We start from the raw sequence: 22,548 nt of genomic DNA, 5'->3' as shown, positions 1-22,548 counted from the left end.
CAGGCATGGAGTATCATGCAAGGACAGAAGAAGGTTGAGGGGTAGCTTTCTGCAGCCAGTAATGCTTGAGCTGAGACTTGGAAGACCACATAGGTCTTTGCCAGTCAGAGAAGGTGAAGAAAGGTATTTGGGGTGAAGGGAATGGAGCTAACAAAGTCATGGGGGTATAGAATGTAAAAGCTTGTGAATTTTGCTGGACATTGGTAAACGATTCCCTTGTGAATCTCCTGAGAATGCTACCTACACTGTTCTTTGAATTCCTCAAGTAATTTAGTCGTGAAGTTCTTCACATGCAATCCCATGAGTTTTTCACTTGTTTTGTAGAGGTACAGCAGATACTCTTCTATTGTTCTAAGAGTGTTGGTATACACAAAGAGAGAAAAAGCAGCCATTTCTGTGGGGTCTAAGCTACTGTTTTCTTAATCTTCTCATACTCAAGTAAAGTAGCTAACAAAATTTCCAAAATGAATTCATACATAATCTTAGTCCATTGTGAAACACCTGGCAATATTTGTAAAGGTAGGAAGACCACATAAACCGGAAAAGTTACAAGTGTATTCTCTGTGGAGTATAACAAAAACCAAAAAGATAAATGAAGAAAATATTTAGAGGGTCCATTAGAAGAAAGAATATTCTAACATTTAATATAAATATATCATATCCTTTCAAGTTTTGAGACATCTGTAGTCTTCCAAAGTAATCCAAAAGAATACCATGACACATGTCCCACTTTCCTATTTCACCAGAGAAAATCTAAACATTTGTATAATGCAGAGTATCACCTCCTTTAAAGTAATAATATAGGGGTGCCTGGGTGGCCCAGTCAGTTAAGCATCTGACTCTTGCTTTTGGCTCAGGTCATGATACCAGGGTGGTGAAATAGAGCCCTTCATCGGGTTCCACACTGGATGTGGAGCCTGCTTAAGATTCTCTCTCCCTCTCCCTCTGCCCCCCCCACCCCATGTGCACGTGCACACACATTCTCTCTCAATAAATAAATAAATAAATAAATAAATAAATAAATAAAGTTAATACATATCCCAAACCAGGAAGGTCTATTAGTAAGAACAATACTTAGAAAGAAATTCTTTGAAAATAAGAATCATCCAGAGAAACGAATACAACCTTAACATGTTTTCATGATAAGTTATATACAAAGGGAATCAAAACTACTCATATGTCAAATGTAGGTTTTTTTCAGAAAATATCAATGTAATAGTTATAGGTATAATATGTTTTAAAAAGAGCTAAGTAATTTTGATGACTATTTTAGCCATTTAAAAGTGGATGTCTTTTTTTTTTTCCAGCAGTAAACTGATCAGCTGAATAACTTACAAGGAATTTTATACTAATTATCTAAATACTGAAAGATTCGTATATCAATATCAATGTATTAATTTATCTTTTTTCTAGAAAGAGAGGTTTCTTTTATTGACTGAAATGTCATTTTACAGAAATCTGGAGACATCATTTGAATCAAGAATCTGATCTAAGAACAAATTCTATTACTTCAATAAAAAGGGCCCTAAGGAATTTTAAAAACATCTGGATGTTCATGTCCTCTCCAACTCAGAGCCACAGAAGTTAAAGTAAACAGATAGTCAGAAGACCACAGCACTGTGTGTGAATCTACAGAAAAAAAACAAAAAAACCCCCAATCTTTGCAGGTCTGATCGTTTAAAAAAACAGTATCTAGGGGCGCCTGGCTGGCTCAGTTGGTAGAGCATGCAACTCTTGATCTCGGAGTTAGGAGTTCAAGCTCCATGTTGGGTGTAGAGATTATTTAAAAACAAAAACAAAAACAAAAACAAAAATAAAAATAAAAAACCTAGGGTCACCCAGCTGGCTCAGTTGGAAAAGCATGCAACTCTTGGTCTCGGGGTTGTGAGTTTGAGCCTCACAATGGGTGTAGAGATTACTTAAATGGATAAATAAATAAAAACTAAAAAAACAAAAACAAAAACAAAAACAACCCAATATTGGTAAGTTAAGCTTGCATTTATATCTGAAAGGCAATTGGCCTTTGCACTTCTCATTTATGACCCATGATCCTTAAATCAGCCGCAGAAGTTATATGAGCTATTCACAGGTGGTTTAGGCTTCAGTGGAAGTCAGATAAAGATGAGAAACATGAGGAAGGGTGCTACCCCAGGGAAAACCATCTCAGTGAAAGCATGAGGATGATGCTAATTCATGATGTATGGCTAGAAAGCCTTATTGTGTTATATTAAAGAGCTACTCTCACACTCTGCAAATTGATGAAATAGCCATTTTGCATCTTTCGTGTAACAAAGGCCACTGTATTTGATAGAATAGCTAAGTTTTCATGGAACCAAATTGTACTCTGTAAATAATGAAATAGTGAATTCATTTTTTTCTTGTTTATGGGCTGTTATAAAAACTAAAAAATCTGACTTAAAAATATATGTCTTGATATCTTTAGCAAGTAATATCTGCTACATTTTTACTATGAGGGGCTTATCATATAACATGAGGTTTAAACAATATAATAAAGGTTCAAACAACAAATCTCAAGATCATTTAAAGTTATGTATTGGAAAAATATTGCTAAACTGAGTTAACTAAAACTCTAAAGATTTGAGGCATTATTGCATAGACATGAACATATATTTTATGTTAAGTACAGAATTATATTCATTAGAAAGATGCCTCTTCCTCTCTCTGCTTAATTATTAAAAATTACAAAAAATAATTATGTGTCCATAGTGATCTGATTTTTGACTGGAAATAGTTCAAATGACCTGAAACAGAGATCATCAACAAGAAGGGTGAAGATGAACCCTAATGCAATTTTGACATGTAATAGCAGTTTGCTGTGTCAAGGCAACACCACACCTTGCAAATCTCTGGCTATCTTCTTCTTTTATCTGTTCTCCCTGAGAACATTCTCTTCCATGGGTTCCACCATCAACAAAATTTTGATGACTGGCCAAACTGTTTCCCCTCATAATTTGATCCTGACTATCAGGCTTGTCTCCAGAATCTTCTCCTCTGTCTCACAGACACTGAAACTCAGCAAGACTGTAAAGCATGAGAGGCAGGAATATACCTTCCTCCCCACAGATCTGCTCCTCCCCAGCACATCTCCACCTCTGCTGAAGAGCCTCATCACTGCTGATGGGGCTGGGCCAGAGATCTCAGAAGCATACTTGCTTGCTCTCTTTCCATCTTCAAATGCTATACTCCCCCCCACATTGTTTTGACTTCTAAATAGCCCACATGTGTCAACTCTACTGCTAGCCTAACTGACTCACTTCAGATCCTCACCTATAGCTGGTTCTTAGCTTTATAAAACAAATCCAATCATGTAACCAATTCCCTTGCCATGGCACACCTCTTGCAGTAGTTCTCAAAGTATGCTCATTGGAACTTTGGTGATCAAAGTAATGTGTAGAATTTTTTTTAAAAATCAATTTTAAGTTTCCCTCCATGAAATTTTCTTATGCACTTAAAATAAGTACTACTGTTTATCTGAGAGTGTATGCTACCAATGGTGAAACAAATGAACATTTAGTAAGTGAATACTAATGGCAAAATAAAAAAAACCTCTGATGGGCTTATTTCAATGGCTCTTTGTTACAAATATGCACAGAACTATGATTTTTATATTGACTTCTCTTTTTTTAAAGATTTATTTCCTTATTTTAGAGAGAAAGAGAGAGGGGTGTGTGTGTGTGTGTGTGTGCGCGCGCACGAGCTAGGGAAGAGGGGCAGAAGGAGACTCTTCAAGCAGGGGACTTCCCACTGAGCATGGAGACCCATGCAGGGCTCCATCTCACAAACCTGAGATCATGACCTGAGCCAAAACTAAGAGTTGGATGCTCAACCCACTGAGCCACCCAGGTGCCCCTAATGACTTCTTCTAATTATTAAATTTCTGTTAGGAAAACTGTTTCTTGTTTCAGGATGGAAGGCAATGTATCCCTATTTCATGATGTGAACTTTGTGGCTTTGAGATGCTCTATAGTAAGGCTTTGAGTTTCAGAACCACTGACTTCCTCAACAAGTTTAAATTCTGTTCTCATATTCAAGGCTGTCAGAATTACCCTACTTTTCCATTATCATCGTTGCCTGTTATATCCTTATAAACCATTTGCCCTAATCTTTTTTTTTTTTTTTTAAAGATTTTATTTATTTGACAGAGAGAAAGACAGCCAGAGAGGGAACACAAGCAGGGGGAGTGGGAGAGGGAGAAGCAGGCTTCCCGCAGAGCAGGGAGCCTGACGCGGGGCTCGATCCCAGGACCCTGGGACCATGACCTGAGCCGAAGGCAGACGCTTAACGACTGAGCCACCCAGGCGCCCCTCACTTGCCCTAATCTTAAGTATATCTTGATCTGTTATGCCTCCTTGCCTCAGTCCTCTTAGTTTATCTGGTATGAATTTTCCTTCTACCTCTCTGCTTAGCAAATTCGATCTTTTGCCCACTCCTCTGTTGATCCCCTCAAGCAGTTGCTTTGTCCTCTGTAGTTCTACAATTTATAATGTACCATAGGGATAATTATGATATATACAACAACTATTTATATGTAAGTGCCCTAATTTTTTATTTATTAATTTCTGCCACAGTGATTTTAGTTTTCCTTCCCTTATCCTTTTCATACCTTCTATTCATTTACTTATCAATTACGTTCTGATCATCTAGCATGTGCAAGATCCATCCTGGCAACTAGGGATTCAGAAGACACTAAAACAAACAAAAGTCCCTACATTCTAGCAGATTAGAAGTAAACAATATAGGTCTTGATATTTATTATAAAGGAAAAAACAAAACAGAACAGGGAAAAAAAAAAAAGCAAAGCAAATGCTGGAAGGAAAGCTTGTAACTGTCTTAAATGTGGCCATAAAAAGTGGTATCTGAATAAAGCTCTGGGGGAGGTGAGAGACTGAGCCATATGGATATCTAGGGGGAAAAGAGTTTCCGGGGCATTGGAAGGAGAAGTGCAAAGACCCAAAGTCTGCAGCCCAGCATATAATCTTATAGCTGTTACCAGTTAAGTAACTCCTGAAGACACCGAGACACTTGTGAGATAGCCCAGTAGTAATGAAGAAATCCCAGGCAAAGATCAAGCAGCAATAACTTACTGGCCCTGCACTTTTCTCCTGCTGACTTGGCATTTTGGCAACTTGCTCAGCACAGACAGTCCAGCTTGGGAACAAGTAAGCTCCCTGTATCTTATGTACCAAGTAATAATAGATTCTTGATAAAAAGCCAAGGGTATAGGCAAAAGTATGACTTCTCTGGTTTCATAGCTTTAAAGTATGATCCAAAAATCCTTTCCCCTTAGTTTGTATTGCTTGTCCTTCAATTTGTTTATTTATTCAGTCAAGCATCATTTATTCAAATCCCATTTAAGTGCTCATCCGGACAGATAGCCATTGCAAGGACTATTTTAAAGCTGTTCTGGGATCCTTTCCAATCAGTTGTTCCACACATGCCCAAACACATTTAGATTTGTGACTCTATGTAATAATCAGTACCTATTTTTAAATGCTTATTTCCAGTATATACAAGCCATTCATAAACCTCATCACTGAGGCAGAGTGTGTCATATTTGATGCAAAGGTCAGCAATTACTTGGAGTTCCTCTTTGGTATATACCTATATGTGTTAAAGAAAACAAAAGAGCAGAGCCAATTATGATTCATCACGTGAGAAAATGATAGGTCAGAAGACTGTATAAAGAAATCAAAGACTCACCTTGCCAATGGGGTTATGTGGAGTATTCAGTATAATAGCTTTGGTTTTAGAATTAAATTTACTTGCCAGTTCTTGAGGATCCAATGTCCAGTCAGAACTAGACCATTTTTTCCCATTGACAGGTTTCTAAGTATGAAGAATCAAAATGTGATTTAATTCAATTAATTCATGTTTGCTGTCTTACAAATAAATACCTTACTGGGAAAAAAAAATAGAGAAAGGTAAGGCAAAGGTAACTGAACAAATGACTAACAAAGAAAATAAGCAGAAATCACTAAGCCTTAAGAGCCCAAGAGGACTTGAGTCTCATGCTCACACGTATTAAATGGGAAAATAAACTCTTGTCAACATAAACAGCTGTTCAAGTGTCTATGTTCCTTCAAAGGAGCCAGCTATAACAATGGTTAATACGTCTGGTACTTTAGGGCTAATATAAGATTCTGTGATTCACCTTAGTGTATTACTTATTTTAGTAAGGTTTTTAAAAAGACAATGGTAGTACACTTTATTAAATTCCTAAAAATAAAAGCAAAATTTAAAAAATTCACTTTATTCAGAATTCAACAAGCATTTATGGAGCACCCAGCATACCTACCCTACACAGTTAGTCACTGCGGAGCAGTGCTATGAAAGTGAGTTAGAAATGGTCTCTGAGCTGGTGGTGCTCATGTTGGTGGGGGAGACACATAACTACAAAAGATAACATGACATATAATGTGAATGCTGATACAACAGAGACACATGGCAAAAACAGAATAAAGTAATAAAAGTTGTCCTCTTCAAGATGTTGGTTACCTTCAGCCATAGTAGAGATACACAGTAAATCCCAAAAAGTAATCAAAGTGGAAACTTCATCAGGGACAAAGCAATTCTGTATATTTTCAAAACATCTTAAAGCATGTGAATGGTGCTGGCAAACTTACAGATCTTAGGGGAATAAAAACAGGTGTTGCTCCAGCCATTCTCACCATAGGCTCATAACAGTCATAGAAAGGCATTATTATTATGACCTAAAATGAAACCAAGTAAGAATTTAACATATCAATTATTCATTTGTTTAAAAAATACTGTGGGAGTCCAACCCAGAAGTCACAGATTTCATGAAGCGGAAAGGCTTTGGCAAAGATTTTAAAAGACTAGAATCTTTCTATATTCAAAAGCTTTTGGGTATTGTTTCAACTATAAACAAGGAAGCCATAGTCTGGCAAGAGGTTTTTGATGATCACGCGAAGCTTCAGCCAGGCACAGTATTAAAAAATACTGTATCATATGATCTCACTGATATGAGGAATTCTTAATCCCAGGAAACAAACTGGGGGTTGCTGGAGTGGTGGGGGGTGGGAGGGATGGGGGGCTGGGTGATAGACATTGGGGAGGGTATGTGCTATGGTGAGCGCTGTGAATTGTGTAAGACTGTTGAATCACAGACCTGTACCTCTGAAACAAATAATACGTTATATGTTAAAAAAAAAAAAAAAGAAGAAGAAGAAGATAGCAGGAGGGGAAGAATGAAGGGGGTGGAAATCGGAGGGGGAGACGAACCATGAGAGACTATGGACTCTGAGAACAAACTGAGGGTTCTAGAGGGGAGGGGGGTGGGGGGATGGGTTAGCAAAAAAAAAAAAAATACTGTGTACCTACTGTGTGTAAGGCACTATACTACATGCTGAGATGCAGCAGTGAAAAAGCTGGCTTTCCTTGCCGTCATGGAGCTAACAGCCAAGTGGAAAAGACCTTAGAGATATACTTGTCCAGGAGTCCTTGGTCTCTTAATGAGATCTACAGAAGGGCTTGCAGTGGGGATGCTTGAAATTATATGCAAAACTTTACATGTGCCTAGGTAGGTTTTCCTGGGGGAAGAAGCCATAGGTCTCATCACATCCTCAAAGGAATGTCCCAGCCAAAACATTAAGAATTTCTTTAAATTTTAAGTTACAAAATAAAATATCAGAGAGGGGCGGAAGCCAAAGACTACAAGGGAAGATGACACAGCAATGCTCTCCATTATGGGGTACTACTTTACAAGTATTATCCTGAGAGTAAAGATGTTTCTCTCTGCTCAAAAGCACTCCAAAACAAAGACTGGATGCGGGGAGACTAGTTAAGATGCTACTTATATCTAGATTCAGTCTTTTTTCCTAGCCCCTCGAGATATATTCCTTGTTCCTTGGCCTCTACGTGCTCTCTCTCAATCACCTGTGGGCTGGCTTTTAGGTCAGTCAGTGGGCCAACCTGTCCGGTTGGTATTCCACCCACAAACCACCAGCCTAAATCTAGCATCCTTTTTACTTTTCTATAAGGAAAGTTTGAACACATAATTTATACCCATCATATATATTCAATTTTTATTTATATATATATATATAAAATATATAAATATATTTTAGAGAGAGAGCACACAAGTGCGGGGGGTGAGGGGTGGTGGGAGAGAGAGACTCTTAAGCAGGCTCCATGTCCAGCCTGACACGGGGCTCAATCTTATAACCCTCAGATCATGACCTGAGCCGAAATCAAGAGTCAGACACTTAACCAACTGAGCCAGCCAGGTGCCCCTCTTTTTATCTTTTTAAACCTAGTAATATTTCATGAAAATTTCCTATTATTATAGTTTTAATATTTATTATCTTAATGGCTACTTGAGAGCCTTTTGAATTCTAGAATAGATTTTTTTTTTATCATTTGCTTGTATAAATAACAATTCTGGGGCACCTGGGTGGCTCAGGTGGTTGAGCATCTGACTCTTGATTTCAGCTCAGGTCATGATCTTATGATCGTGGGACTGAGCCCCGTGATGGGCTCCGTCCTTACAGAGGAGTTGGCTTGAGATTCTCTCTCCCTCTGCCCCTCCCCCCACTAGTGCCCATGCGTGTGCTCTCTCTCTCTCTAAAATAAATAAATCTTTATTGTTTTTTTTTTTTTTATTATTATTCATGAAAGTCAGAGAGAGAGAGAGAGAGAGGCAGAGGCAGAAGGAGAAGCAGGCTCCCCGCCTAGCAGGGAGCCCAATGCGGGACTCGATTCCAGAACCCTGGGATCATGACCTGAGCCGAAGGCAGATGCTTAACCATCTGAGCCACCCAGGCGCCCCTAAAATAAATAAATCTTTAAAAATAAATAAATTGATAGCAATGCTATGTTTATTTGTGAGTATATGTAGTTTCTCTACTTTTAAATAGCTGAATAAATTCACACGATTGCTATTGCTAGATTAAAAAGTATAAACATTTTTTTTTAAGATTTTATTTATTTGATAGAGAGAGAGACACAGTGAGAGAGAGAACACAAGCAGAGGGAGTGGGAGAGGGAGAGGCAGACTTCCTGCGGAGCAGGGAGCCCGATGCGGGGCTCGATCCCAGGACCCTGGGATCACGACCTGAGCCGAAGGCAGACACTTAATGACTGAGCCACCCAGGTGCCCCTAAAGGGTATAAACATTTTTATGGCACCTTATACAGACAGCCAAATTGCTTTAGAAAAATTGAGTAACTATTTATAATTTCACAAATCAACACTAAGTTGTCTCACTTAACTTTTGTTGGTTAGATTAGTGATACCTAACTGTTCTAAATTTGCACTTTTTACTGTGTATTTCTTATGATGTGAAATACCTGCTCAAAGGCCTTTCTCACTAAAGTCATATAAGGGCCTTACATTCTAAAGCCCCTTTGTTTGTGCTAGTCACTCAATTCACACTGAACACCTACTATACAGCCTACTATGTTAGGTGCTAGCTACTGTGAAGGGCAAAGAAATCAATCTTTGTTCATTCCCTTTGGGAAGGGATCTTTCCCTCAAGCGGACTGTAAGTTCCTAATTAGTCTGTGAAATTCTCAGAGACCAAGATGACCTATCTTTGAACCCTAGTGAGAAACACAGGTGCCTGCTTTGAAGTGAGAGCTCAATAAAGGAAAATAAATTGGGGAGGCAGGGAGGTAAAATTGAAAGAATATGCTTGACACTCTTTGCTGCAATTTCTTTATTTTTATGATGGGAATAATTCCCCTCTCTTTCTGAAGAGTATTTATTGAGTACTCAGTATTTTAAGGACTGGCCGTACAGCAATATACTGGTTCTCCTGGAATTTACATTCTACCGAGAGAGACAAAAAAACAAGAAATCACGGAAGTAAATTAGATAATTTCAGATAGTAATAAATGCTATAAAGGAAATAAAACAGGTCAATGTGATAGAAAGTGACATGTGTATGGTTTCAAAATATCAGATACAGTGATCAGGGAAGAAAGAATAGAGAAAAGAAAGTCAAGGGCTGAGCCTCGGGATGTTCCAGCAGAATGCAGAAGGAGGAAGCAACAAAGGGTTAACAACATCAAAGAATAAGATAAAACTTTCAGCTAGTTTATAGGATTAAAGGAGATTATGTATATAAAAGTATACCTGTACTTCCTTAAGATGTTTCCTTAAGTAGCTTATTGTCTGGCATAGGAGAGGGAATTAGAGATGTAACAGAATAACATAATACAAAGTAAGAGCAGTATCTTTTATAGAAGAGGTACAGGGAAAGTGCCATGAGAGTTCAAAGAAAGTAATTAACAACATAGATCCGGGTAAATATTTATTCTTCAGACTTAAGCAATGCCTCTCTGGAGTCTTCCAGGCCGTCACCACCATAACTTACACATTGTCCACCACTGACTGTCACACGCATTCCAATTCACTAGTTTGCGAGTATCTCCTCTACTAGACGGGGAACTCCTTCCACACAGAAACTGTCTTTTTAAAAATGTCCCGTGGTGCCTAGCATAGGAGATCCTCAGTGATTTCTGAATGAGTGAAGAGGTCAGGATATACTGAAGCAGGGGTACTGGAAGGATGATGGGGACACAGGGGCAGAGCTGACCGAGCCTGGAGCCATGTGGGTCACAGTACTAAAGCAGAAATCACTCATCCTTCTTGTTACACATGGTGCTGTTAACAATGTTGGGCACAAAAACACACTGACCAAATACTCCCTGACTGAGTTCAGATAAGGGTAATTTTAGTCGTGCAAATGAAAGACTCATTTTCCCCATCATTGCTAGCCCCTTCCACTTATCCTTACCTAAACAGGCTGTAAAAATAAGAATGAGTCACATGCAACAAAATAGATGAATCTCACAGATATAATGATAAATGAAAGAAGCCGTTCAAGAGTACATACTGTGTGATTCCATTTATATCATGTTAAAGAGCAGGTAAAATGAGCCTATGGTGATACAAGACAGAAGAGTAGTTACCTCTGGAAGAATATAAACTAGGCAGGGGCAAAAGGGAGCTTTCTAGGTGCTAGAAATGTACTATATTTCACCTGGTTTGTGGTTACATGGACACATAAACACACATATATAAATATACACTTGTAAACAATTTATAAAGCTGTATACTTATGATTTGTGAATTTTACTCATGTGTACTATACTTCAAAAATTATTAAAAATAAAATGTAAAATAAATAAGATTCAAAGGCAGTACAAATGATAATAATTGATATAGGTAAGATGATAATGTTAATATACTTACTTCATCTCCCTCATCAATTAATCCTTGAATGGCATTAAAAAGAGAGCCATACGCTCCTACTGTCACAAGGATTTCTTTATTTGGATTGATTTGTTTTTGATAAAATTTTTCATATAAGCAGGCTAGAGCTTTCACAAGTGATGGATGACCCTGTTGAATAAAAAAGAGGAAAAAAAATCTTGAATTTGATACTTCTTGGAGGTACTCTGGATCTAAAATGAAAGAATTTTTAAAATTTAGGTTTTATGTTTATAATTATCCAAGGAAAATTTGTATTTTTTAATGGAAATAAAAAACATTTTTCACTACTTTCAGAGGATTCCTACATGAAGGATCATGAAAACTTGCTAATGACTAAGAAAAAAAAACCCTATTAAACAATTGGTTTTGGACGTATTTGTTTTGATAAAGATTGGCTTCAGTACCAAATATATCTTTGACAGTACATTTTTTGACAGCAATCAAATCACATTCAATTATTTTTGACAGTAATTAAATTATATTGGATAGAGTTGGACTTTTTTCCCAGTAAAAATAAGAAAACCTGCATTGTCTATATATCCTGACTCTGTTCTTCCATGTTACCAAAGAGAAGGCTATTATGCCAACCAATGGATTATGGAGAGAGGGCAAAAACAAATTCCCCAAAGAAATGCACATTAGTGCTCATGTGAGAGTTATGTTAGGAGGAAGTAGGACATTCTTCACCACATGAGAGCCAAGAGGGGAGGAGTCATCCAAGCAAACAACAACGTTCACCAGAGGAATGAAGGGACTGTAAATGCACAAATTCTAAGACATGTAAGGAGTCTTTTTTTTTTAAGATTTTATTTATTTATTTGTCAGAGAGAAAGCGAGCGCAGGGAGGGGCAGAGGGAGAAGCAGGCTTCCTACTGAGCAGGGAGCCCGATGCGGGGCTCGATCCCAGGACCCCAGGATCATGACCTGAGCTGAAGGCAGACGCTTAACTGACTGAGCCACCCAGGCATCCCTGTAGGGAGTCTTAACTCCTTCATTTGCTCTTCCTCGATTCTTCTCTTCTTCTGTGTTCTCTGCACTTGCCTCCTTCTCTTTCTTTTCCTTCCCTTTTCCCCTCCTTGTCTTATTTGGTATTGAAGTCAGTATTCCTTATGGCTTATTTTTTCCCAGCATGTAGCTCCTCTTTTTGCCTTTGGAGAACCACCTTGATTTTCTGTCAGTTGCAAGTGAGAGTCCAAGTGCAGGGCACCTAGGACTCTGGAGTAATAAACTGGGTCAGGATACAGGACAAGAGGGAGGCTGGTAGGATATACCCCAGGTTTATGAAGTAAAATAGCCTTTGGTCATTTTAAGTTATCCATCCCAGCTCACATGAAAAGTAGGCTTTTTTTTTTTTTTTTTAAAGATACTTTTGTTGTCGGGCGCCTGGGTGGCTCAGTTAGTTAAGCTACTGCCTTCGGCTCAGGTCATGATCCTGGAGTCCCTGGATCGAGTCCCACATCGGGCTCCCTGCTCGGCAGGGTGTCTGCTTCTCCCTCTGACCCTAACCCCTTTCATGTGCTCTCTCTCATTCTCTCTCTCTCAAATAAATAAATAAAATCTTTAAAAAAAAAAAAGATACTTTTGTTGTCACCTTTGACAGAATGTTGGCTAGTAGGTCACAGGCCCTCACCCAATTAAAATTAACAAAAACAAAGCTGTAGCATATTTTTCATATTTTGAAATTAGGAGATATTATAATATTAGAGAAATTGGGTATAATTACTAATGGGGGGGTTATAGAACACAGCCAGTAAACTAAAAAATAATAGCAAGGGAAAAAGACTACTTAAATTCAAGCTCCAAAAAATATACATAATTTGTGAAAAGAGCAAGAGAAGATTGTCACCACTCCTGGAAATCCAAAATTTCCTTTGAATTTCATTTTAATAACAGATCTAACAAATTCTAGCAATGGGTGATCTGAAAGCAACCATAAACACTACACGTTTCCTCAGAATAATAAGGGTCTGTGTTTTCTTAAAATTTTTAATTACAAAAATAATGCATTCTTCATATAATAATTAAAACTAGGCAAAGTTGTGTTAAAAAGAATTATGACCTCTCCTCAACAACACTTCCTTCACATCTCCCTGAGGTGACCAATGTCTTCCACAGCCTGACGACAGTGCAATACCATCCCCTGTGCTTATTCCAATATAAAAACACATATATACATATACTCACATATATTTACAAAAACCGGAAAATATTTAAAGAATGGGCATAGGTTACAGCAAAGGAAACAATCAACAAAACTAAAAGGCAATCTATAGAATGGGAGAAGATATTCACAAATGACATATCAGATAAAGGGCTAGTATCTAGAATCTATAAAGAATGTATCAAACTCAATACACAAAAAACAAAAAATCCAGTCAAGAAATGGGCACAAGGCATGAGCAGACATTTCTCCAAAGAAGACATACAGATTGCCAACAGACACATGAAAAAATCCTCAACATCACTCCTCATCAGGGAAATACAAATCAAAACCAAAACCACATTCTGACAGGTTTGATATCACCTCAAACCTGTCAGAATGGCTAAAATTAACAAGTCAGGAAATGACAGATGTTGGCGAGGATGTGGAGAAAGGGGAACCCTCTTACACTGTTGGTGGGAATGCAAACTGGGGCAGCCACTCTGGAAAACAGTATGGAGGTTCCTCAAAGAGTTAAAAATAGAACTACCCGGGGCGCCCGGGTGGCTCAGTTGGTTAAACCTCTGTCTTCAGCTCAGGTCATGATCCCGGAGTCCTGGGATCGAGCCCTGCGTCAGGCTCTCTGCTCAGCGGGGAAGCCTGATTTTACCTCTCCCTCTGCCTGATGCTCCCCCTGCTTGTGCTCTCTCTGTCAAATAAATAAATAAAAATCTTAAAAAAAAAAAAAAAAAAAAAAAGAACTACCCTGTGATCCAGCAATTGCACTACTAGGTATTTATCCAAAAGATACAAAAGTGCTGATTCAAAGGGGTACCCGCACCCCAATGTTTATAGCAGCAATGTCCACAATAGCCAAAATATGGAAAGAGTTCAAATGAATGGATAAAGAAGATGTGATATATATAGATATATATATATGTATCTATATATATCACAATATATATACATACATACACACACATATATACTAATTCAAAAGAAATATGCACCCTATGTTTGTAGCAGCATTATTTACAATAGCCAGACTATGGAAGCAGCCCAAGTGTCCATCGAGAGATGAATGGATAAAGATGTGGTGTATATATATATATATATATATATACATACATACACACACACACACACACACACACACACACACACGATGGAATACTACTCAGCCATCAAAAGAATGAAATCTTGCCATTTGCAACAACATGGATGAGGCTAGAGAGTATAATGCTAAGTGAAATAAGTCAGTCAGAGAAAGACATATAGTATACGCTTTCACTCATATGTGGAATCTAAGAAACAAAACAAACAAACAAAGGAAAAAAGAGAGAGACAAACCAAAAAACAGACTCTTAACTATACAGAGAACAAATGGGTGGTTAGCAGAGGGGAGGTGGGCAGGGAGATGGGTGAAATAGGTGACAGGGATTAAGAGTACACATCGTGATGAGCACTGAGTAATGTGTAGAATTGCTGAATCACAATATTGTACACCTGAAACTAATATAACACTGTACGTTAACCATACTGGAATTAAAAAAAAAAAAACCTGGAAAAAAAAGAGAGAAGATTCTCCCTCCCTTGTTGCCATCAGACCCTATAAGTAAAGGAAAAACCAAGATAAGACTGTGGAGGGGTTAGAAGTTGGGGACGGCTCCTTCTAGGAGGTAAGGGCAAGGGTGGTGGTCCCTCTGATTATTAGGTTGGGACAGTTGGTCCCAGAAAGCCAATTACACAGAAGTGACAGGAGTACATTCCACAAAATACAATATAAAATACAAGTTCATGCCCCACATGGTCTTCATATACTTACAAAGCCTCGTGTATACTGGTTCAGGCTATCAATTGCTGCAATCTCCGATAATTTCTCCTTTACATATATAGGAGGGGATATATCTGGAAGGCCTTGACCAAGATTCACAACAGAGGGGTCTGCAGCCAACTTTGTAAATTCAATCCTAAAATTAAAAAAAATACTAATAAGTACCATAATTACAAAGTTAGTGTTTTATACCTCATGATCTTAACATAAAACTGAAAAACTAAGACCGAGTTTAGTCTTACAAATAAAAAAAAAATGAGTTCCCAACAAAAACTTTACCACTTACGAAATGACTCTGTCTAATTAAATGATGGCTGAACTAATGAACTTAGAAGTTTCTTACAAATCTCAATTTCTTGATACCCAACTAAGAATACCAAAATGTGTAGGAAAAAAGCGTCACCAAATTATTGTTGTTTATTCCAAGGTACTCACCACACATTACTATCAAGGCCTTCAATTCGTTTCGCATTGGTGATTTTCAAAGACATCTTCTGAAAGATACAAATATTGAAAGGTTTTTTAAATTTCTTTAATCAACAAAAAAGCCAGAAAATCACAGATAGCTCTACCTTTTCCCTACTGTTGCCATGGAAAAAAGCAGTACCATAATGACAAATGCCAGACCCCAAAATACAAAATTCTGAAGTGCAATCATCTCCCACCTACTGCCCTAAGGAATGCTTTTTCTTATGATCCTTAGATGTTTATCTTCTCACAAAGGAACAAAAATATCACCCTCGCCTAAAAAAATAAACCAATTTGAAGACCTGAAATGTACTGAAGAGAACAATAATGATACTAACAAAAGTCAGTTTGAAAAAATACCTTGAGTCATTCTCTGAAGATCATTTTAGGTAAGATGGACCAACAGTTCCACAAGTACGTGCCTTGGATGGCATACAGGAAGGAAGCACTCAACAAATGGTTTTAAAACTATGCAATAGAGAGCCCCAAATCATAATAGCTCACATTATTGAGTCCTGAGTACATAGCCCGCACTGTTCTAAGTGTTGTACATAATTAAATCATTTCATAGTCACAACAACCCTATGTAGTGGTTCTCTTATTACCCCTAATTTATGTAGGAGCAAAGTGAGGTACAGACGATAAGGTTACAGAACTTTACACATCTGCCCAAGTTTACAGAAGCTAGTAACATTTAAACCCAAACAGATTCAACTTAGGATTTGAACCCAGTCAGTTTGACTCCAGAATACATACTCAGATTTCTTTCCTTTTTTCATTTTTTAGATTTTATTTATTTTTAGAGTGAGAGCATGAGCAGGGCAAGGGGCAGAGGGAGGGAGAGGGAGAGAGAGAGAGAATGTCAAGGAGATTCCACGTTGAGTGCAGACCCCAACGCAGGGCTTGATCCCACAACCCTGAGATCAGGACCCGAGCTGAAATCAAGTGTTGGGCACTTAACCGACTGAGCCACCCAGGCGCCCCCTGATCTATTTCTATATACTGTCTTTTATGTAACATGACCTTATAAAAAATATTACCAGAACGCTGCCTCCTAAAAAAGTGTACTAGACATTTAGATCAGGTCTCCTTATATCAAGGAAGCTAGGGCTATGGTAGAAAAATATTAAAAGTTAAAATTATGGTACAGCATACAATTTCTTAGTTCTCTAGATTTTAAAATTAACTTTATACTATCTCCTCAAAGCACTAAATTAGTGTTGAGTTCACTGTTAACAAGCTGCTAGGGAAAAAAAAATGATTGGCAGCATTTTTATAAAGATTTTCCTAATAGAATATTAAAGCAATTTTAATTCAATCTGGGAGGAAGATAATGATAATGGTTATTAAATAGACCATTGTTCTCATTCTATTCCATCAATGGAGCCAAGAAAAATATCTTTTTACTCTCATATTTTTTCATCTTTGAAACTCCAGTGAAGTAAATCACATGCAAATTCTCCAGAGGTTAAGGTGCCTTCCAGAATAGCATTATGATTGAGCACCCACCTGAACATGATGCTATTCTAGAAACTACAATTATAAAACTAAAAAGTCCCAGAATGATAGACAGAAAAGATATTTTAACAATTGTCCTTTGCCATTAAAATGTTTAAAACTTAATGATTCATTTAGCATGTGGCTGCAAACACAAAGTACAAATTCATATATAAACAATTGAGAAAAGTCTGCAGCAGATCATTTAGATACAAAGTCCAATTTTACTTAAAATATTTAGATAATTGAAGGCTTTTTAATTTAATTTTATTTCCAGATTTAATTTTAAAATCTGTGTCCAGAACAGCCTCTCTCTCACAACCTCCCTGCCTCTGCTCCTTCCCACCTCTATGCCTCAACCATTTTAATATTTGAAATATTTCATTTTATTTCTGTAGCTTCACATATGATCATTCCTCTACCTTAGTGGTCTTTCTACACCACAATGTTTCCCAACCTTTTTTTCATCACTGCCCCCATAAGGAGACCTTTTAGATATTTCTTCTAATCATCTCCGCTACTGCCCCATAAATTAAGGAGTTTTGTCAGATAGGGCTGAGGTTTACAAGGTCACAAAACATTGTAATAGCTACGGTTGGTTTCACCCACCAAGCACCAATTTTCTCCCCTTGAGAGCAATAATGGCCCTGTTGAGAATGCATATTCTATATTCAATTCGATCCCTGCTCCCCACCACCCTGTCTCTGCACTTGGCTAACTCCTAATCCACTTGCCACTTTCAGTTCTCAAGTTAGACTTCATTTCCTCCAGAGAGTGTTTTCTGATTCCCTAGGTCAAGGTTATATGTTCTTCCTATGTACTCCTATTACATGGAGTACTTTCCAGCATTTACTATATATAACACTGTAATTTTCCTGTTTATTTATCTATATCCTTCCTTAGACTGTAAACCCTGAGGATTAGTTCTAGCTTGTTCACTGGTATGTGTCTGTATTAATCAGGTTTCTCCACAGAAACACAACCAATACAGGATGTGCATATATATATAGTGATTCAAGGAATTGGCTCGTGGGACTTGTGGGGGTCAGCAAGTTTGAAATCTGCACAGCAGTCTGGCAATCTGAAGGCAGAATTCCCTCTTCCTGGGGGAAGCTTAGTTTTTTTCTCTTAAGGCCTTCAACTGATTGGATCAGGTCCACCCATATTCTATAGAGGGCAATTTACTTAAAATCTACTGATTTCAATGTTAATCTCATTTGGAAAACACCTTCAGAGACATCTATACTGATGTTTGAACAAATATGTGGGTTCCTTGGCCAAACCAAGTTGACATAAAATTAACTATCACAGTGTCCAACATGTAGAACTATGCTTAGCACATAGTAATTTTTCAACAAATATCTGATGAATGAATGAAAAAATCTACACATTAGAAGTGAACTTATGGTATCAGCTTAAGTTAGGTACTTATTGTATCAGTCAGCTTAAATTAATTTATGTTTCAGTAACAAATGACCCCAAAGTCTTGGTGGCTTAAAATCATAAAGGTTTCTTCTTCATACTACATACCCACTGAAGGTCAGGTCTGCTTTGTTCCATGTCACTGTCACTCTGAGACATAAGCTGATGAAATAGCCTCTTTTTGGAATACTGTTAGTTTCACAGCAGAGGGAAAAAAATTTTAATTTCTGCTTAGATGTGCACATACCACTTCTACTCAAATTGTATTGGACAAGGCAATTCATTGCTATGGGTGATACCAACATGGCAGAAATGAAGTCTGGAGGTACAATGACTGTTGTGGGTTGAATTATGTACCCCCCCCAAATTCATATTGAGGCCCTACCACCCAGTACCTCAGAATGTGACCTTATTTGGAAATAGGTTCATTGCAGATGTAATTTGCTAAATTAAGGTCATGCGTTGTGGGGAGGATAATCTGATGACAGTGTCCTTATAAAAAGGGTGAATTTGGAGACAGTCTGGTATACAGGAAGAATGTCACATGAAAATGAAAGTGGTATTTTTGAAAGTCAGGGAATGCTAGCAATTGACAGCAAACGACCAGAAACTAGGGGAAAAGCATGAACAGACTCTTTCTCACATCATACAGAAGAAACCAACCCTGGTACACTTTGCTCTTGGGCTTTTAGCCTACAAAACTGCGAGCTAACACAGTTTTGTTGCTTTAGCCACTCAGTTTGTCACACTCTGTTAAGGCAGCCAGAGGAAATTAATACAGTGATGAACATTTACAAGATACCCGACAGTGTCTAAAAACATCACGATTCAGCAGTAGATGCAAATGCTCACTATATAAGAATTACTGTCCAGAGTAGATCCAGTCTTATGAAATGAAAATAAATCTGGAATCTCATGGGGAATTAAGTATGAGCCTCAGGTGTATGATGGGAAATCTACAGGGCCTATATAATTTCTGGACCAGCTACTCCATGAGCTGGTTTCTGCTCCCAAGTAAATTAATGCCTGGTATACATAATATTGCACTGCTATGTTATAAACACAAAAATGCTAGTGAAATAATAAGCAGCATCTTTTTTTGTCCACTTGAGGCTGTAAAGTGCAGTTCTGCAGAATCACCACTAGGTGCCACTCTTGGCAGAGATGAGAAAAAGCTTACTGCTAATTCTCTAAAATGGTTACTGCAATGGTGTTGGCACAAGGAAAATTTGGAAAGAAGAAAAAAGATTACCCATTATCCTAAGACTCTAGCATACTAAAGTTTCAACTGTATATATTTTGGGGACTCTGCCTGTAAGACTGCTGCTTTTAGGTCAGATAGGATAGGTGTAGAAAAAGTCTTCCCAAATGATGGGTTAAAGCTGGGGAAGCTGAGGCTGTTAGTATCTATGAAACTGAGTCAATGAGTCTGTGCGCTGAGTCAAGCGTAAAAAGATAAAGAGTGCAAGAAAAGGTCAGAAACAGAAATAACAAAGCTAGTGGTTAGAGAGAGGTGAAGACTATAATCAGACATGAGAAACAGACAGACCCCAGTACTTCAAGACTAGGCTGGAGCAGAAAGTAACAATATAATGGGGACCCCTCTAATGTGGTGTCTGGCTGCTAGGGCAGCCAAAACATCCATTATCTTTCAGATCTATGTTGCAATCACATGTAATTTTTTAAACATTTGCCTTTTCTTTTAAGAGAGTATCTTAAACATTTTATAAATTTTCTCAGTCATAAAATTTTCACTTTTGATTAGCAGATATTATTTCAGTTTCTTTACTCATTCATTCCCTATCGTTTGGGCATTTGTTATTCTCAATGTTTTGCAATTATAGGTAGTGTGTTTCTACTGTGCATTTAATTATAGGGTTCCTATTCTGTTTCCTTCAGTTTTAAAGTTTGATGTGGAGGGGAATGCCCTACTATAACACAGATGAGATATCATCAATATATAGTCATCTAGTTCCAGCTAAACTAACGAAACACACAACTTTTGATTTACTTTTATGTAAAATGTAAGGTATAAAATTTGATGTTCCAGCAACCACAGTGATGACACTTAGTATTATTTCCCTTCATTCCTTAGCACTTACTTCCTAAATATCTTTTTTTAAAAGATTTTTAAAATATTATTTATTGGAGAGAGAGAGAGACAGATAGCGAGAGAGAGCACCAGTACGGAGGAAAGGGATAGGCAGGTTCCCTGCAAGCAGGGAGCTGGATGTGGGGCTCGATCCCAGGACCCTGAGATCATGACCTGAGCCAAAGGCAGATGCTTAACTGAGTCACCCAGGCACCCCTGTCTTTTTTTTTTTTTTTTAATACAGATCTATTTTAAAAAGAAATTTTGCAGGCCTCTGGGTGGTACAGTCGGTTAGATGTCCAACTCTTGGTTTCAGCTGGACCATGATCTATGAGGTTGTGAGATCAAGCCCTACATCAGGATCCAAGCTCCGTGAGGAGTCTGCTAAGGTTTCTCTCTCCCTCTCCCTCTGCTCCTCCCCATGCTTGCTCTCTGGTGCTCTTTCTCTCTCTCTCTCAAATAAATAAATAAATCTTTAAAAAAAATAAAAAGAAATTTTGAACATAACTGCATAATTTATTGCATAATAAATTGCATAATTTATTGACACTTCACCAGTTTGAGAGTTTGCCAGAAAGTTGATTGTTCCCTAAACTAAGAAGAAACTTTGTTATATTCTTTCCTAGCTTTGAGGCTGAGAAACAGATCAGTGCATAGTAGCTATATTACTCAGCTCTCTCAGCTGCACAGACAGAAACTCAATCAAAAACAGTTTCGGCAAAAAGGGGAATTTATTAGAAAGTTCGTGTCACCATGATAAGGAAAGAAGTGTGGCCAGGCTTACAGGTAACTGAAGCCAGAAAACAACCTCACCAGGGCTCTGCTTCATCCACATTTCTACCCAATCTCGGTCTGCTTTTCTCCACAAAACACAGTCACACCTCCCAGTTTCACCACCAGAGGGACTGAGAGTTGTTTTCTCTACTCCAATTTTGAAAATTCTAGGGAAGGGCTCTGAATGGCCTAGCCTTGGCTAATAAACTGTAGCATTTCCCCAACAATTTAAAAAGTACTATATAAGTATGGTTGTTAAGATCATGATGAAAAAACATTAGCCAAAGCAGTGTAGAGCAAGATCATGAGAGGTGTAGAGACACAGTCGAACGCTGATGCCCTTTTTTTGGATGATGTCTTTTAATGTGCTCACTACCTAATCAAGTAATGGTACAGACCTGACTCCACAATCCCCTGGTTCTTCCAGGTGTGCTCTCTGAGTCAGAAGCTGTCACTACCCCTGGAAGAGTACCTCTATAAGACATTAGCTTCTATTGAAAAACATAGATGGAATGGGGAAAAGAGCATTTTCTGGAGAAATAGGAGTTGATGATGTTCTTGAAAGGAGGGAGGGGTCTCAGGCTATGGCAGTCCATCTAAACGGGAAGTTCATAGGGAATCTGTAGCAGAGCTAAAGATACGGAGCTGAAGCTTCTACTGCTGGAACAGAGAGCCAGGGGAAAGAGCTGGCTATAGAACCAAATTCTAAGGCAGGGGTGAAGTTAAGTTTCCTCTTATATGCCGACTGATACATTGTTAGTGACTGCAATCTCATGTCTCCTTTACATTCTAACTATATTGGCTTTCATTCATTCATGCAACGAATATTTATTGAATATGTATTGTGCATAAGGTATTCTTCGGTGTGGGATAGATCAGCGAGCAAAACAAACCAAGATTCTCTATTCTCATTGAGCCCTTCTTCTTTCTATACCTTAAACACACCTGGCTTGTTTCTATTATATATTATATTACTCTATATAGTTATTCACCTCTCCTTTTCAGAAGGAGTGACTCTGAGATTGGCCATGTGATTTGCTCTGGTCAATGGAGTGTGAGTGG

At 38.0% G+C, this 22,548-nt stretch overlaps 1 protein-coding gene across 7 annotated transcripts in view; it reads right to left on the bottom strand.

Moving 5' to 3' along the window:
* The window catches only part of KYAT3 (kynurenine aminotransferase 3), a 65,395-nt gene that overhangs the window by 17,632 nt on the left and 25,215 nt on the right, over positions 1–22,548 (bottom strand). For 6 of the 7 annotated variants that reach the window (XM_032424406.1, XM_032424398.1, XM_032424429.1 and 3 more), the window contains 6 exons: positions 15,669–15,727; positions 15,225–15,369; positions 11,239–11,388; positions 6,645–6,731; positions 5,722–5,847; positions 5,502–5,622 (listed from right to left, as the gene is read on the bottom strand). In XM_032424406.1, the coding sequence (XP_032280297.1) occupies positions 5,502–5,622; positions 5,722–5,847; positions 6,645–6,731; positions 11,239–11,388; positions 15,225–15,369; positions 15,669–15,727 (688 nt within the window). The remainder of the gene's footprint in view (positions 1–5,501; positions 5,623–5,721; positions 5,848–6,644; positions 6,732–11,238; positions 11,389–15,224; positions 15,370–15,668; positions 15,728–22,548) is intronic. The other variant, XM_032424386.1, reaches the window with a different exon arrangement.

This window comes from Phoca vitulina, unplaced genomic scaffold (genome assembly GCF_004348235.1).
Source record: "Phoca vitulina isolate PV1807 unplaced genomic scaffold, GSC_HSeal_1.0 scaffold2, whole genome shotgun sequence".
Lineage (NCBI taxonomy): Eukaryota > Metazoa > Chordata > Mammalia > Carnivora > Phocidae > Phoca > Phoca vitulina.
Note: the sequence above shows the minus strand (reverse complement) of the source record. Positions and strands in the feature narration are given on the sequence as shown.